The sequence below is a fragment of the Pholcus phalangioides genome, unplaced genomic scaffold, assembly GCF_987345545.1.
Source record: "Pholcus phalangioides strain wild (caught in Gottingen) unplaced genomic scaffold, Ppha-v1.0 ptg000002l_1, whole genome shotgun sequence".
Taxonomy (NCBI): domain Eukaryota; kingdom Metazoa; phylum Arthropoda; class Arachnida; order Araneae; family Pholcidae; genus Pholcus; species Pholcus phalangioides.
Genome location: NW_028301595.1, coordinates 7,321,625 through 7,340,477, shown reverse-complemented (window position 1 = coordinate 7,340,477; position 18,853 = coordinate 7,321,625). Strand labels below are relative to the sequence as shown.

Genomic DNA, 18,853 nt, shown 5'->3' with positions numbered 1-18,853 from the left:
TCTTGTGGATAAGTTCTGTTAATGATAAAGCTACAATTCTTCCTGTTTGGGGCGGGAGAAAGTAAAGGCAACAGTTAATATGGGATGGGTAAAATTACAAAGGTAAAAGTGACTATAAGTAGTCCTTTAAAACCTTGTGAATAATCAAAAATATTTTACAAGTTCCCACCACAGGGATGAACGGTAGCAGTTTTTGATTCTTATAAGCGGAAATCTGATTCTTATGACCGATGATTTTCCTATGTTAAAACAGCATTTTGTTCACATTTTGCCGATTTGATTCTCATAAGCGGTGGCTACTGTATGGCTAATATCGTCAAAAATTTGCCAATTGTGGGTGAGCCACAACAGCCCTGCCAAGAGAGTGAAGAGCGAGCTTGAAGGAATACATGACTCTGGAATAAGCAAAATAATGGTTTAAAACAAGGGTGGCCAACCTTTTTCCAAGCCGTGGCGCTCTACGACTTTTAACGAGCAGACCATACGTCCCGTTTTTCCGGGACAGAAGCATCTCTCCATTCCTACAAAAGAAACATCCTTCCCCGTTCTTCTGTCCACTTTTTTTCCCGTAAAAAAAGAAATGTTCAGTTTGTCACTCTTTTGAGTTCTCGTTTTTATTTTCGAGTCTTAAATTCGATTCTCGCAACACAGATTGTGTATATAGCCTAGGTATTTCGGTAGAAAAGTTCATCTTACCTACGCCATGATGGGCACAGACACCGGATCCTGAGGACTCAGGGTAATTGTATAGCACAATGCATGTCCCCCACGTGGACGATCCTGAATCCCCTTACACATGGGAAGTCTAGCAACTATCCCCAAAGATAAAAAACCGGACAGAAACGCAATGCATTGAATAGAAAGTCATCACGTAATTATTATTTTAAGAGTTTTTATATACCATATTAAATACCATGCCTAAATAACATAGGTGTGGCAGCCTACATGACCATCATTCAAGTATTGTTTAAAAGTTGAAGAGAATTTCTTTAATTTTCGGAAAGCGTTCGCGGGCCACTCCTGATACCACGGCATGCCAATTGTGGCACGCGTTGTCCAGCCCTGCTATAAAATACGAAAATACGCCTACCAAAATTCCAAAAAACACTACGAAAAAATGCTCTATCGCTTAAAAATAGCGAAATGTACAAAATCATAGAAAGTGATAGAAATTCGAGCTCTAATGACAAGAGGACCAAGTGAAAGATAATCAAACAATCGATTACAAAACAATAATTTAATCGTAATTTTCAATTACATGCCTACACACGAGATGAATTGTTTTTTTATTCTTTTAATAACCATAGCTATACAAAAGATGTGCGGAACAAGCGAGAGAAAAAAATTGGCAAATGAAATGGTCATCGGATGGCTTCCAATGGCGATGGCCACGTTAGTGATTCCTCTCTTCTTTTGGGCTCATGTGGATCAAACATCTCGCTTCTTCTTCCATAATGGCTCTTTTCTTCCGATTGCAAAAAAGATGTTTTCCTCTTCCTTCATCTGCGGAGATAATGAAATTATCAAAAATAGTGACAATAGTAATTATTTTTAAATAACTTTCAACGTCCTTAAAAGCGGTCCTTGCACAAGCTCTTGTAAAACTAGACGATCGTCGAGAAAAGAAAATTTCCATTGAAGCCTGAGGGCCAAAAAAGTCATACTGTGGTATCTAGATTCACACGGTGGGATCTCAATGGGTAAGCCCAACGGGGTTCAGGGCTACGGGTGAAACAGGGGACTCTACACTGTTATAGGAGAATTTTATTTGTGTTCTAAAATTATTTTCACATTAAATATCGATTTGAAATAATGAAATGTTCATCGATTCTGAAATAATGAAATTCATTATTTCAGAATCAATGAAATATGAATTTCATTAATTTCAAAAATTACCTTTTTTTTTTATTAATATGAATTTTTATTAATTTTGAGAAAATATTTTTCATTAAATACGAATTTTCTTCGAGATTCTGAGCTTATTTTCTCATTGAATATGGATTTTCATTGATTCTAAAAATATTTCTTTCATTAATTGTAAAAATATTTGTTTATTTCATTAATTCTAAAAATATTTCTTTCATTAATTCTAAAAATATTTCTTTCATTAATTGTAAAAATATTTCTTCCATTAATTCTAAAAATATTTCTTCCATTAATTCTAAAAATATTTCTTCCATTAATTCTAAAAATATTTCTTCCATTAATTCTAAAAATATTTGTTTATTTCATTAATTCCAAAAATATTTGTTTATTTCATTAATTCCAACAATATTTCTTTCATTAATTCTAAAAATATTTTTTTCATTTATGCTTAAAAATATTCCTTTCAATTATTTTGGGAATATTTCTTTCCATAATTTTGGAACTACTTTTTATTAATTATCAATTTTAGACTGACGAAACAAATTTTTTCCACCAATTATGAAATTATTTCTTTCATTTTATGAAATAATTTTTTTCCCCGCAATTCTGAAATTCTTTCACTCATTAATTCTAAAATCATATTTTTCAATACAGTAATTCTGAAATTATTTTCTTCCGATAGTTCTAAAATTATAAATGCTGAAAATATTTCTCATTAATTCTGAGAATTTCTTTTTTTCATAATTCTCCTCAAATTCTTCTCTCTTCTCTATAGTTCTAAAATTGATTTTGAAACTAATTCCTTCACCAAATATTCGGAAAACATTTTTTCTCCGAGCTTTCTTTCCAGCATTTCTATAAATTCTATAACTAAATAAGCCTTGTCGTCGGAGGGCCACCGCAAGAAAGCTTCGAGGACCACACGTGTCCCATGAACCATGCGTTGAAGAACCCCCCTGCTCTAATAAATATCGATCGAAACTCCATTCAACTCAGAAATAGTCATTGAATAGCGTTTCCGTAAATAATGATATAATAGTCTTAAGTTATCCAGGAAGGGTGGGATACCGATCCGTAAAAGATAACGTCTTTGTCGTATTTAGACGTTTTATCTTATCACGGCAAGCTGGCCAATTTATCCATCTATCTCAGAAAATGAATAGTTAAATGATAATGATGATAAGTTTCTCGTTCCGGAAACGAGATATAAATCGTTCGAAATAACCAAGATCGTATCTTTGCGTGCAAAAAAAATGTGAATAGATGTAAGTCGATATCGTTCGTGACTCATTATAAGTCACTGCTCAAACGAAAGAAGTGAGAAACAATGAGTTTCGTACAATAATAATCATCAAAACGGGGCCGAAAAATTGATTCGCAAGGACTTATTTGGTTTTCCATCGATAAAACGAGAGAATGAAACCGATTAGCATCTGGAACACAGTATAGATTTTATTTTTTCATTCACATTTAGCGATATAACAATCGATATCAACAACAATTGCTTCTAATAATGTTCTTTTCCGATCACAGTTTACTTTGTTTTTGATCTCTTTCCGGGTTAAATATTTACAAAAATGCAGTATTTCAGTTTTTAAAAACGTGTGTGTGTCACGACCACCGTGATATTTCCAAATATCGATTTTTCAAAAATGATTTTGGAAATGGTCGCTCAGTTTGGTTCGAACAAACCGCGTTTTACTAATTACGATTTGAATGGTATTACTATCCCTGATGTAATTCGAGTCACCGATTTTTGCGACTTCTCATTGACAAGCGGCTTAGGTTTCTTGAACATTGTCAAGGGGGCTGGTGCACGCAAATTTTCCAATATTTCAATTTTGAAAAATTGAAAATTGGAACATTTTTCAGCATTACATCAGAAAATTATGTTTTTTAAATAATATACTCATATCGTGGAAACGCTTGATTTTTCAAATTAGGACGGATAGTGGTTTTTTGCGTGTTTCAAGCGTATGTGTCATACTAAGTCCTGACGAAGATATTACCCTAATGCCGGGTTTTCTTAGGAGCAGGATTTCTCCTGCGCGTCCATCGTGAAAACTGTGATTGGTCAAAAAAACCTGAATTTCAATTTTTTAACCAATCAGCGTTTTCACGCTGCACACTCTGCGCAGAAATTTTACTCCTAGGAAAACCCGGCTTAACTGTAACTATAACTTTAGCTATTCCTTCGACGTATTTCATATTATTTTTGAATGCCCATTGTTTAATTTGCAGGGAGCTGTCTTGTTAAAATCGCGTATTTCCCGCAATCCAACCAGACAAAACCTAATTTTTAAAATTTCGCATCTCTGTGAATATCAAATTGAAAAACTGTTTTATTTTTTTAATAATATTGTGAAGTTCCTGAATTTTTTTAAATTGAAGTGCACGTGTGTGTGTTCTATGTCCTACGACTGGTATTCTAATGATTTGTAATTTATTACTTGTATATTTTATTTTTTGTATGCCATCCTTGCATGGATCTGGCCCCGTAAGCAAATACATTATTATTATTATTCAATTTTTAAATACTATGAAATGTTCTGCATCTGACCGTGTTTAAGTCTGTGTTCTACCTGTACTAAAAATATTTTTAAAATCTTTTAATATAAACTACTGGCAGGAGGCATTACACGCATGCTAATGTCTTTTACTAAAATGTTTTTTCCTGAAAACAAAGTTTTTGTGTTAGATAAGGAACACTTTTTTCGAACACCACTCATTCAAATGTCTAGAAACTTTGTGTGTTTTTCAACACTACGGTGTTACATACTTTAACACGAGGATGTTTTTAATTAAAATTATTGAAAAAAATTTCATAGCACAAAATATGGGTAAATTTTGATGCACGGTCTTCCCAAACAATCTCTTCCACAAATGGTGGGAATCTATTCATGAGCTACACCAAGGGTGCTTAACCTTTTCCCGTTACGAGAGGTCAGGGCAGCCCTTACCAGACGCGGGACCCGGTGCAAAAGCAACAGCGGGGCTAGACAACACCTTCTATATCAGAAAGCCTCTGCGCGAAGCTTTGACGTCACTGAAGTTTCACCTGTAGCCATTGGATACAGCAGTCCGATGTATGCGAAAACTTTAAATTTTTTTTGCAGTATATCCAGTGACTATAGGTGAAATCGACGACTTGACTTCACGAGCATCGCGCGGAGCTTTCCTGCTATAGAAAGTGTTGGGCCAGAGCGGTATAGACTCCATTAAATGCCAATTTACCAAAAAAAAAATTCAATTAATGAAATATTATTCCAAAAACCGATAAAATTATGACCTAATGAAAGAAATTGCCTGAGAACTAAAGAAAACACCCCTGAAAATCCAGAATAAGTGAAAGAAAGAATTCCAGAATTCATGAAATAATTCTTCTAGAAAGAAATAATTCCGGAATAATGTCTTTCTAAATGAAAGAGGAAAATTTAGAATTTAGTAGAAAAATTGTTATTATTAGTAGTAGTACGGGGCTCCCCAAAACCAGGGGTACGTTTTGACCGCCCCAAGAGCGGCTCTCTGAGAGGTTCCACTGTACTACCAATTATTATGAACTTCAGAATGAATATAACTCATTGCATTTACATAATTACACAGAGGATTATGTTACAGCTGAAATGTCTTTATTGAATTTTTACATTAACGATGCGCTTCTGTCGTTAAACTACCGACCTCGACTGTCTCTTGTCGACTTCGAGCCTCTATAGCCGTCTCTCTCTCTCCTCCCTATCAGTTGTCGCTGTCGGATTCTCCAGGCGAATTGTAGCTCCCGGCACTCTTTCTAGCCGCCCGTTCGGGGGCGACTGGGGCCTCCGGGACGGCGGCGGGTTCCGACGGCTTCTTACGATATTCGCTTTTGTAACCCTCGATCCTGTTGTTGAGCGTGTCGCTGAGCGGGATGCTCAAACCGAACTTACGCAGGACGACGGTGTTGGGGATGGCTCCCAGCTCTCCCTTGATTGCCGACATCAGATGCGGCATTCCGGGTTGCGGAGACTTGTAGCTTTCCGGGTCGGCCAGCATTTGCATCACGGAGGGGGATTTCCTTAGCTGCAGGGCGCACACTTGAGACCGGGTGAGGACGCGATCCGGTCGCGTCCCCTCGATTTGGTATGCGTACGCGTCGAAAGCTCCCCAATGCTCGAGTGGATTGTCCTTGAAGATGTACCGAAGGTTCTTCTTTTTGGGTTTCTGGTGCTTTTCTGACATTCCTGGACGAATCTGAGGTGACTGATCTATTAATGAACGGGGGGCAAAATTTAGCTACGACTAATCACTTGAAATACGTGACCTAACTTGTGGCTGTCTGAATTCTGAATGACGACTAATGGTATCAGTTGTTGAATACTTTTTTCTCCTAAAATCACTGTTAAGGTGGTCCCTGCATTGTTGAAAGAAGATATCGTTTGTACGAGCAACTTAATCTCTATCTGGCAGGGCCGTCTTAACCACCTTTACGATCGCGGACGAAATATTTCGTCCAAACGCCAGTGGATTAAAGTCAACATCCAGCTCTCTCCCCCACCATCGCGAAGCTTTACTGTAACCATATGACCAGGAGTTGCTTTTCTTTCCCTCCTTTCTTTCTACACTCCCATCAGTAATTTTTTTTTCACATATAATGCACCATTCTACTATATACAGGGCGTAACTAAACTGATCAGAACTGTAAAAAGTGATAGAAATCGCCGCCAAAACAAACAACTTTCATCAACCAATGGGGGGGGGGGGGGTCGGTCGGAAAGCAAGTGGTCAGCCGCGAGAGGGCGCGCCTGCGTGGTAAAAATGGAGAACATAGTAATATCGCATAATAAAGGACAAAGAATCGTTATCGTCGAAAATTTTGCAACAAATGCTGAGATGAGTGACCCCCATGTATACTATATATATCCATGTATCACACGTTGGCGATGAAAACAATGTATGTGATGTGTACCCCCCCCCCCCTCGGACCGACTTACATCAGCTCATCGAACTTTGGTCAGGGTTCTCTAACCACTTGGCGAATTGGCTGGGGATAGCGTGAATCATTTATGAAAATCGGACTTTGACCAAAACTTTCGGACAATTCGCTAATTGACCGGACTTCGGCCGTAAGATATACAAAGTTTTTTTTTAATTTACATTGCTTAAGCGAATTATTTATTATAACTGGTTAATTTACCACCAGAATTTACTGTAAATAAATCGAAAAAATAGATTTTATTTACATTCTTCGGAGAAATTTGCTTCAATGGAAGTGAGGTTTGCTTTTAAGATGTAAAATCCCTTCTACAGATTCATAACGACAAAGGAACACATAATTCCGTTTATTATTCCATTTTACACATTATTCTGTTCTACAACACATTGACTTGGTTAATTGGTTTCCTTACACAAAGAGTTCTTAACCTATGGATCACGACCCACAATTGGGTCGCAGGTGGTTCCGGAATGAGTCTTTCAAATCCACTAAAAGCCAGGAGCTCTTGAAATATGGGTCACGACCCAAACTTGATTTGCATTGGCTATCGCGATGCGATCTACGAAACCACTTGCAGCCAGAGAATCTTGGGGTGTGGGTCGCACCCGAAGTTGATTCTCAGAGGCTTCCAATCTTCCAATCGTACAAATCCAAACAGCTATGGGACCATACCCAAACTTGATTCACCAGGGCTTGCGAGATGGGTCGTACAAATCCACTAACAGCCACGGGCTGTTGAGCTATGGGCTACGACCCCAAATTGATTAGCAGAAGATCCCGAAACGGGTCATACAAATCCTTGAAACCACACAAAGAGAGAGAGAGAGAGGAGAGTTTTCTCTACATTTCTTTCCAAACGAAACAGACTATTTTCAAGGGGCGTTATGAAATGGAATCTGCTGGAGAACCATAAAACATCTCATGGGAATGAATCAGTTGCCGTCATCGGAAAATCACAAAAAAACTCATAAATGACAAAATTATATTCTGTAATACAAGCCATGATATAGGTGTAAGCAGTTTTTTTTATTTATGTTACAAAAGTGAATTATTTTGTTATAACTGGTTAATATCACCATGATTTAGAAAGCGGATTTTATTTACAGTAAGTTAAATGAGTTATAAGTAAATTCTTCGGAGAAATTCGCTTTGATGGAAGTGAATTTCGCTTTTAAGATGTAAAAGTACTCAACTGTAAAGTAAATTCTACCGATTCATAATTACAAAGGAGCACATTATTCAATTTTACATTATTCTGTTCTACAACATATTGACTTGGTTAAGCGGGTTGGTGCATGCAAACCTTCCAAAAAAAAAACACATTTTCCAATTTTTCAGTTTTTAAATACTACGAAATTTTCTGCGTCTAACTGTGTTTAAGTTCTTGTTACACTACAAATAATTTTGAAATATTTTAATATAAACTGATGGCGGGAATTACACATGCTAATGTTTTTCACTAAAATGCTTTTTACTCAAAACAAAGTTTTTTGTTACATAAGGAACATTTTTTCGAACACCACTCATTCAAATGTCTTGAAACTTCGTGTGTGGCTCAACACTAAGGTATTACGTACTTTAGCACGAGTATTTTTCATTAAATTCATTTTTAAAAAAAATATGGCACAAAATATGAGTAAATTTTGGTGATTTTTGAAAAAGTTGCATGTAGTTAAATATTTAAAATTCAAGAAAAAATAACCAGCAATTATAATCCTAAAAGCTCGTGTTAAAGTATGTAACAACACCACAGTGTTGAGAGACACACAAAGTTTCAAGACATTTGGATGAGTGGTGTTCGAAAAAAATTTTCCTTTTCTGACAATAAACTTAGTTTTGAGGGGGGAAAAAAACGTTTCAGTGAGGGAAAAACATTAGAATGTGCAATGCATGAAAGTAGTGTTTACATTATAACATTTACCGACCGAATTTAATACTGCTCGTCGCTGCCCAGCCCAAGGGGACTGCCAGGGGACTTACAGACTGCCCTTGATGGCTATGAAGGGGGTTACAGACACGTTTGTGCGTGTTCGTGTTGATGTGAAGTGCTTCTAAGTTAATAGAAAGAAAGAAAAAACATGTAAAAAATTTGTAAAAATATTTTCAGTACAGGTAGAACAAAAAACTTCAACACAATTAGACACAGAAAATTTCATAGTATTTAAAAACTGAAAAATTGGGAAATGTGTTTTTTGGAAAATTTGCGTGTACCAACCCCTTTAAGCGGTGCTCAAAAAAGCCAATAGAATGTTCGGTTTCATTTTGAAAAAAAATCTCTTAAAGTCATTGTTCCGCTTTTGTGAGGCTTGTTTTTGTCCAGGGGATGTACCACCTTCTGATTCTTAATAAGAATCCGCTTCTTAACTATGGATTTGATCTTTAGTTAAGAATCGAGAGAGAACTTTGCTACCACATTCTTAACTAAGAATCGTTTTTGTTCCATAGTTAAGAATCGAGTTAAGAACCAAGGCTACCCACTTCTTAGCTTGATTCTTAGTAAACATTTTTTTTCTTCTATGCGAGATAACTTAAATTCTTTCTTTAATAGAAGTTTTCTATGATTCATATTTTAAAAAATGGAAAAAAAAATTAACAATGCATTTTTATTTCAAAATAAGGAATTCGTCAGACTTTTTAAATTATCGAAAAGTTATCTGAAGGTTGTGTGGGAGAGTTGAAAACAGTGTTAGAGTCTATATACAGCACATATATGTTGATAATAGTGATAAAATATCGGATTATTTCAATAAAGTTTGATAAATTTTGCCACATTTATCACATTTACCAGTGATTATGCATAATTCTCAAATTTTCAATCCATAAATATCATGATCGATGAGTCGTAAACACAATTTTTTTCATATTATGGGAACTTAATATAACTCATATTATGGAATTATTAAATTCAAATCATATATGATTTGAAATTTTTTATTAGTTTAAAACTTGAGAGAAAATTGAATTTCGCCCACAAAATATGTGAGATAAAGCTTTAATCGGCCGAAATATAATTTTACATAAGTTAAAAATCATTATTAACCTGCTGCTGCGTTTGTTTTTTTCACGTACTTTGGTGTACATGAAAAAGCCAACATTACAGAAGCGATGACCATTTTTAATATTGGTGTATTATCTGATCACTATATATTATTTTTATTCGGCCACGAAGCAGCTATGCAATACATGTACAGTACCACGTTCATTTCGCCATGACAATTAATTTAAAGAAACATGAAGCATATTATAAAAATTATTGTTAGTCATGTAATGTTAGCTTCACTTACATACATAATGTAAACACAACGATGATTCATTTATCGCATTAACCATGGTTTGACAATTATGCATAATGACCTACAAATGTGATAGATTCACGGTATATGAGCAAAATTTATCAAACTTACCGAAATGGCCGGTGATTATTTATATAATAACCGCAGCTCTTTATCACTTTCACCATAACATATATAGCATAGCCCCTCTTCATGGAGGGTGGCAGGGATCCATCCCAGTGAACGTGGGATGAATCTTTGATTCGAATCATATCGGATGATTAAGTATGAATATGTTTGTTTTTTACTGTAACATGTTAAAAAAATATTATGTATTTATCATTTCTTCAAAACCGTATTCACATTTGCTGAAATAATCTCCGCCATTTTTTCAGGCTAGCGTCGCTCTAAAATTTCTTTTCCTCCTTATCTTGTCAACAACAAGCTGTTGTTAATTTTTAGCTAGGTGCTGATTGGCCAATGGAGAAATTCCCCAAAAGGGAAATTTATCGGCCTGTCCATCGTCACGTGACCTTAAGAATAACTTTTAACAATCACATCGTGGTTGCATTCGGAGCTCGATTCTTAACGTGATTCTTACGAACCGATTCTTACGTATGGATGATTGGTTATTAAAAATCAGAAGGTGGTACACCCCCTGGACTGGAATATATGCTGTAAGGTTTAGCAGACCATACCTACAGACGAACATAGACTTGCTTGGAGGGATACAGAGAAGAGCTACGCGCTCTCTTGCTGGCACACAAGACTTGGGCTATGAAGAAAGACATGTTGAATACGCTTGCATTGGAGGAACGCAAGCGTCGAGGGGATATGATCGAAATGTTTAAAAATTTCAACTTAATGGATAGGATGGACCATAAGTTAATAATACATCGTGAATCAACTACTTCGACAAGAGGAAACCAGTATCGTATAGTAAGGGACAAGTTATTGCGTACTAGGGAGTTTTTCACTAATAGGGTTAATAAATGGAATAGCTTCCTCCTTGGGTCGTGAATTCTAACACAAATGATACGTTTAGAAAGAAATACGATAAATATAGTGGGATAAATAGAGAAGCAATCCATACTTAGTATGATAAATGATGTTAAATGGGTTCAGCTCTGCGGATTAGCGAGGTGCCGAGTTTGTTGACCTGCTGACTGGTTGAGTCGAGAACCCTTTGTGTCCTCGAATATCTCTTGCATCATTGGAGGTTAGTTGCTCAGACACTTACACTTAACATCATCGTGGCAATGGGAACACGGACAGTGTCTTCTAGTCACTGTGCCACTTGTTGCCGGGTTGAAGCAGCACCTCCTAGAGATAGAACGCTGCTTGTGATGTCAGTAAGTAGTCCATTTTCCCTCAGAATATTCAGGGAAAAAAACCTACATGCTCATGCCAGTATCATGGTTGTGAGGAAAAGAAATGATCGAGCTCAGAATTGGCGATTTCTATGCCCCACATCCAATCACTATGCGCTATTCGTGAGCCAATCGGGAAGATTCTACGCCAAAATGAGAAGAATGTTTTAAAATGTGGCAAACTTGCCAGGTAGTCTGAATGACGTTTATAGCAAACAGTGCAGAGGCCTTCTATCTCTAGGAGGTGCTGGTTGAGGTGGTTTTTAAAAAAAGAATTTCAAGCTAAAAAAGTTGAAATTCGGGTTTTAACCAATCGGAGACGATGCGGGTTTCCAGAAACGGAAATACGGACGCACTATGTTAACACCCTTATCCAGACCCCGATGATGTCGAATTAGCGGTCGACGCAATCGTAAAATTCGATCTGCTCTCTCTTATCAGAATATTTCACCAAACATCATCTCTGGCCATATCGCAATTTACTGCCATTAATGAGATGGGTTGGAAATGAAGGCGCTGTCTATCGGTGGTGACCTCAAGCTCGTTAAGGAAAGTGTCTTATCCATATCTTCCCCCGGATTTGAACCTGGGATCGTAATGACAGCCTTCACGGTAGTAGACGAGCATCTCATCACTAGGCCACTCGGGGCTTCTGCGTGGCTCTCACCAGATTATCTCCAGGGGTACGATAAACTTCTGTTCCCGCCTTGCATCGACTCCAATGTGAACTTTCTTGCTACAAAATATGCACACAATATGCACAAATAATAATGAGATACGTTATTGCTACTCACGTGAAATGTCGTCTTTCTCTTCAATAGTGGTAAGAGTAATAGCCTGGCGTCTGGTGCGAATAGCCGTTGTAGCCGTAGACGGGTGCGTGACGAGCAGCGTAGACAGGTACGTAGGCGGCGGCCTTCTTGTCGTAGACAGGTACGTAGGCGGCCTTCTTTTCGTAGACCGGGACGTAAGCGGCCTTCTTGTCGTAGACGGCCTTCTTACCGTAACCGTGACTGCCATGGCTAGATTTCAGGTGACCCGAGTTCCCGTATCCGTAATCGCCGTGCTTGTCGTATGCTCCGTGTGCCTTGTGCGCGTACTTGTCGTAGTGGCCCGCGTCCTTGTAGCCGTGAGAGCCGTGGTCGGCGTGGTGAGCGCTGTGGCCAGACTTGTGGGCGTCGATATCGTGGTAGTGAACTTGCTTGTCGTAGGAATAGGCCTTCTCGTAGCCGTGGCCAGAGTTGCGGACGAAACCTCCGTGCTTACCGTAATGGTCCGAATGGGCTCCGTGGCTCGAACTCAGGCCGTGGTCGCCGTATCCCGCCGACAGGTGGCTACCATGGGCTCCGTGAGACTGCTTCCCGTAATGTCCGTGGTCACCGTGGTGGCCGTATCCGTGGCTTTCGTGTCCCTTGGACAATTGGCCGTGGGACCCGTGGTCGTGAGCGTCGTAAGCCGAGTGAACTGCCGGTACAGCCGGATAATAGTCGTAGTGGGAAGCGCTCTCCGAAACCATCAGATCATGACTCACTGCGGTCTTTGAATCGTCAGCGACTGCAGCGCCGATCACCAAAATCAGTATACTGAGTGCCTGAAATTAAGTAATTTATAAGAAATATAAATGTATCAGAACGAAAGAAAAGAAAACCGATGTTATCATGCAATGCAGAGGCTCAAAGAGGCCACGTACAAAGGTCTCAAATATATAATCACCCATTTCCACCCTCAAAACATATTTTTAAATTTCCCATAGATTGCACATGGAATAATTATGATATCATTATCATTATTATCATTATTATCATTATATATAATCATGAAGCTTTTGGTGTCGCGAGAGTCATTTCAAAAGTAATGCACTAGGTCAAAGGTAGCCAACCCATGCGTTGTCCTGGAAATACGCTACGAAACGTTCAGGGGTAAACAAAAATGTTCGGCAATGACAGCAAAAAAATGTAAAGTAATGAAAAAAACACGCATTTCTGAGAATATCTAAGCCTCCTACGCATTCATAACGGTACACAAGCATCCCACGCATTTGTAGGAGAGAGAGCAAAAAAGCAAACCTACACTACGAGTACGCACGCCTCCTACTCAAGGAAGTACCTGAAGCTTCAAGAAACCTTCGCCCTAGGTGATACTAATGCGGAGTGGACGATGTCAGTGAAAGTGACGTGAATTACTGATCGAGGGATTCCACTTGTAACCAACCAAATCTTAACATTTGGTAACCAATCCAAGTGGGATCCATGAGTCGGTGTTATGAAAAAAAGCGTTGCCTTGAATACCATGCAGCCTAGATACGAGTCAAAAAAGATAGATTTTTAACCTTTTTGGTGACTGTGACGAGATATCTCGCTTTAATAAAAGAGTCTTATTTTAGCATTGACGGGCCCAGATATTTTGTAAAGTTGATTTCTTTGTGAAACACTAGGCTCCCTATACCCCTTATTCCGGACCTGTTGAAAACCGGAAGAAAACCTACTTCAATAAAACAAATACAGTATAATATGTAATAGGGAATATACACTGATTTCTAACATGCCGACGAAAGGGTTCACTTATGCGGGACGCTGGTTTCCCACACCGGTAAAGATTTCTGGACCATTTAAGGGCCGAACAAAAGCGGTAACCCATTAAAAAATATATAGGCTTACTACTCAGAATAATATATTCATGCAAATAAAATGACAACGCACGTCACTTATGAATAAAGCAAGTGATTATAACATTTTTCTTATGACACTCTCAGAACTAGTCACTGAAGTTCATCCACGTTTCTAGCTTGTTTGAGCTTATCAGCTCTGTCAAAATCAGGTTTATAGTATATCCCAGGATGAGAGCGCGAATTTGACTTGATGGGGCCCCGGGCAAAGGACGTATTACCCCCGTCCCGTCCCGTCCCGACCCGACCATCACCGAAGATGTTTGGTACGTCAGCTAATGCTGGTGCTGATGTTCGTAAGCGCATGCGTTATTTGAAATGAAAAATGCAATGTAAAACTCTTGAAATATTTTAGAATAAATGCTTTTTTTTCCGCACTCTGATATTAGCGAAATCATCGATATAATCAAATTTTATAAGTCGTCAATATAATCAAATTTTTGAGTTAGCTCAGCTTCAAATGCCCAAAAAAATAAGAGCTAAAGAGATCACAGTTTCCTCTTGTAAAAGACTTCATGAAGATTTGAGGATTTCATGCAAACGTTATTGCGTATCGTTTCATAAATCATTTAACGGTCAAAAAGATGTGAAAAATTAACAAATTTCTCATAATATAACGACACATTGAAACATATTTTTTTATCAAGGAGTTAATATTTTTTCCGTTGCATTCAGTATTGCTTGTGTGTGTTTTTGGGTGGTGTTTTTCCCACTGTAAGAGTTTCATACGATTTTGATATTCTCACCACGTAATTTCTCAGTCAATTTTTTTTCATTTGAGTGCAAAACTGTCTCGAACATGCTGTGTAAAGTCTATAACTGATTGGCATAATACTAAAATTGATATTTAATAGGATTTGTTAATAATGGGCATTGGAAATAGTATATGATATGATATAGGGAAAATTATTTGATTTTCCAAAATTTTACAATTTTAAATTAATAAAAATTTGAGTAAGGTACAGTCGGCCCAGCTTAATCGGATATCAACGATTCCAGTACACAATATTCAATTATGCGGGGAACAATTCAAATGCCATTTTACAACGTCAGTATAATGAAGATTTGTTACTGAAAATTGATGAAGGGTTATAATAAAGTTTTTCGAATAAATCAGACATCAAAAAATAGATTAAAACTGTATTTAATTACAATGACTGCAATACTTAAGATCTTTACTTTTTATTAGGAAAGTTAGCGCTCTCTATTGACTCAATAGCTTTTTCTCAAATGTTTTTTATTTTTTCCTTATCTCAACTTAGTAACGTACCATTTTCCATTAATTCTAAATGTTTTATTGAATAGAAACATTACGTGCATAGTGGTTGATCTGTATTAACGGTTTACGTGAGAAGCGTATATTCGATTAAGCGGAGAAAAATTGAAGTTATCATATTAAGCGTGAACTTCAACACTGTCTTCACGGGGGAAATTTTGGTGCCAAAACATTTTATCCGTTTAAGCGGGGTATCTGTTATTCGATCACTGCATATACTATGATAAATTTTGCCTCCCTCCCCTAAAACAGGGGTGTTCTGGGCAAATACCCATGTTGCTCCTGCAGGAATCAGCCCTAGCCAGAATGAACCGGTAATTGAAAAATCAGAAAAAATAGAATGTACCTTGCAACGTCATCAATACATAGACATCATAGTGAAATCAATAAGTTAAAATGTATCAAATTCCTTTTGAAGGCGCATAGAAAAATCAATTAATACATGAAATAAAATATCGAGAAATCCTACCTGAGGTTTCATATTTCCCTTCGTTAATTTGTTTGCCACGGCGAAAGAAAGCAAAAAAGACCTGCTATAAATGCTTGTGATCCCTACGAGGGTCAAAACCGATCGAGTGAACACTTTTTCCTGTCACCTTATATACACGACCGCTTTTGGTGCTGGGCCGGCCATATTGGTTGGCCGCAAAGCCTACCTTGGACAGGTAACTTCCTCTGGGACGCTCCACCCTCTCGATCTCATTCCTGTGCCTCCTTTTTTTTTTCCTTCTCCACCATCCAAAAACAACAACAACAAAATAAAATCTTATTCTTAAAAAGACTTTCCATTTTGTTTTAATACTTTTTCACTACGTGAAGGAAAAGAAAGAAAGAAGCAATCGTTTGTGTTGGACTGGCTAACCAATCCCTCACGCACACTTCCGGTCAACAATAATACTGACCCCGTAGTACTTTCTCTCTACGGCCACAGACCAAGTCGAAAAGAAAGCGAAAACTAGGCCAAACCACTCGATAAAGACTCTATAGTCGGCCTATCTGTTCGGCCCATCGTTGCACGGATAGAATATTGCTTTCTTGGCTTTGACCCTATATAAGAACGTTAACGCGTCGAACTAGGCAATTGCCGTGTGTTTAAAGAATGAACCTTTTCCGATCTCTAAGATCAGTGGCGGAATTATCCGTACCCGTACGGAATTATATAGTACACACGCCTACAATTGGAGCGATCTTGTATATTTAGACCTTTCTTTTTTTCTCGTTTGTACTTCTTGATGAAACTGATCATTAGATCGATTACAGGATCGGATATCATATGTACACATACTGATACGATGTCTTTTCTGTTGCGCCGGAAGAAAAATCTCTCAAGATGATATCGTATTTTTTCTCGATTTTGAAAAGGAAGCAAATATAGACATCCATTGAAAATCGTCTTTATTGGTTGATGACAGGCTAACAATGGACGTCCGTTAACGACAATGGGAGAAGCTATTACTTCTTCTTGGGATTTCCAGTTATGTAATCATTGTCTAAGATCATGATAGTGAAGAGAAGGTACCTACATAGTATCTTTGATAAGTTTCTCATGAAGGGAAAATATTTGAGTAGATCAGAGGAATAAACTGGAGCTTTAAAATTCTAAAAAAAAATCTATTTTCATGCTGTTACATTGGAGTTAAGTGCATGCAGTAGTCATAAAAATATTAGAAAATCAATTATATTATGATTATTAGGAATTTCCTAAAAATCAAGACGATTTTCTCGATTATACTTATCGTTTCTTGGTCGTGGACATTTTTGTCATTATTTATTGGTCTCTGACATTTTTGTCATTATTTATTGGTCTCTGACATTTTTGTAATTATTTATTGGTCTCTGACATTTTTGTCATTATTTATTGGTCTCTGACATTTTTGTAATTATTTATTGGTAGCGAACATTGTTTATCGTCATTTCACGGCCTTAGAAATTGTTATTATCACCTCCAAGTCTCAGACATTGTTGTCGTCATTTCTTGTCTCAGATATATATATATTTTTTGTTATCATTTCTTACCCCCAGCAACAATTATCATCATCTATCAGTCTCAGTAAATATATATATATTACGATTTCTTTTTTTGTTGGAAATTTTTATCATTTCTTTGTTTCAACTGTTGTCATCAAAAAATTCTTAGTTTCGGCAATATCACTTCATTTCAAACTCCCGGATATTGTTGTCATCATTTATTAACCTAAGAAATTTTGTTATCCTCTCTTGACCGTTGAAATTACAGTGGAACTTCGGTTAACGAGCTTAATTCGTTCCACGAATGTGCTCGTTATACGAATCGCTCGTTATTCGAATCAAACTCCCTATATGACATGAGGGCTATATATATGTCATATATATAGCCCTCTGGTGGCTCGTCGTCCATGAGCTATTAGCTGATTGGTTTCACCGTCCATTGCACGGTTCCGTTCGGCATATATACGCTCTAGCGAAGGAAAATCTCTATCTCCTCTGTAGCTTAGTGGTCAGAGCACTCGTCCGGCAATCGGGGGACCCGGGTTCGACTCCCGGTAGAGGCAGAGAGGTTTTTTTCCTTCCTTAAAAAATTGACATCTAAAATAATAAATATCTTCACAACATCCAGTCTTCTGTATATCTTGCAAACTCCCTATACTAAATATAATGGAAACACGGATAATTCGTTCCACAATTATTCATTCACATACAAATGACTAATAAGAATGGCATTTAATCAATAATGCATATAATACAATAAAATACATATATTGGACGAGCCAATGAATTATCCTGGGCTGTCAGTGAACTTCCCGCACTTGGATAGAAATGCCTGTCTAGTATGCTATATTGAAGTTCTCGAAAATTTTGGCCAAATATCGTTATCATGAGCACCCCTTTCAAACTTGAGGCCCCCAGGCCGTTACAGGGTGGAACCAGGTATTAAGACGGCACTGACAAAGTGTTCTGGGGTCACCCGTACATGGCTGGATAGAAGTAATAGCTTACATATTAATTACATCCAAAAATTGTAGAACCAGGTCTCATCATGTGCCCCCCACTATGGATATGAGGGCCCGGGTCCTGCCCATATGGGCCCGCAGATTTAGATGGTCCTGGTTCCATGCTGTGCTGGATTCAGAAAGTATTAACATTTTTCCCACCACATACTTCACTTGAAATCTATCACCTCTCTGAGGGCTCCTCTTTAGCACTTGTGCTATATGGCCCTCTAGCGTTTCCGGGATATTCTTCCCCCCCCCCCTCCTCCTAGAATATCCCGGATACGCTAGAGGGCCATATAGCACCATGTTAAGAACCACTGCAATCTAACATGTAATGGCATAAATCATTGATCTGAAATATTTGCTGCTACCTACCGAATGAAAATAATATGATTTTTCAATTGACATTGGTAAAAGGTTCTCAATTAGTGAACTGTATTCAAAAAATGATATAATATGGTAT

At 37.6% G+C, this 18,853-nt stretch overlaps 1 protein-coding gene across 1 annotated transcript; it reads right to left on the bottom strand.

Annotated features, from left to right (window-relative positions):
* Positions 1-1,222: 1,222 nt before the first annotated feature.
* On the bottom strand, positions 1,223-15,989 carry LOC149089303 (uncharacterized). The gene is made up of 3 exons (XM_089239655.1): positions 15,888-15,989; positions 12,272-13,068; positions 1,223-1,503 (listed from the first exon to the last, which is right to left on the bottom strand). The coding sequence occupies exons 1-2, from the start codon at positions 15,897-15,899 to the stop codon at positions 12,292-12,294; spliced, it is 789 nt and encodes a 262-aa protein (XP_089095781.1). The 5' UTR covers positions 15,900-15,989; the 3' UTR covers positions 1,223-1,503; positions 12,272-12,291.
* Between the last annotated feature and the right edge of the window lie 2,864 nt (positions 15,990-18,853).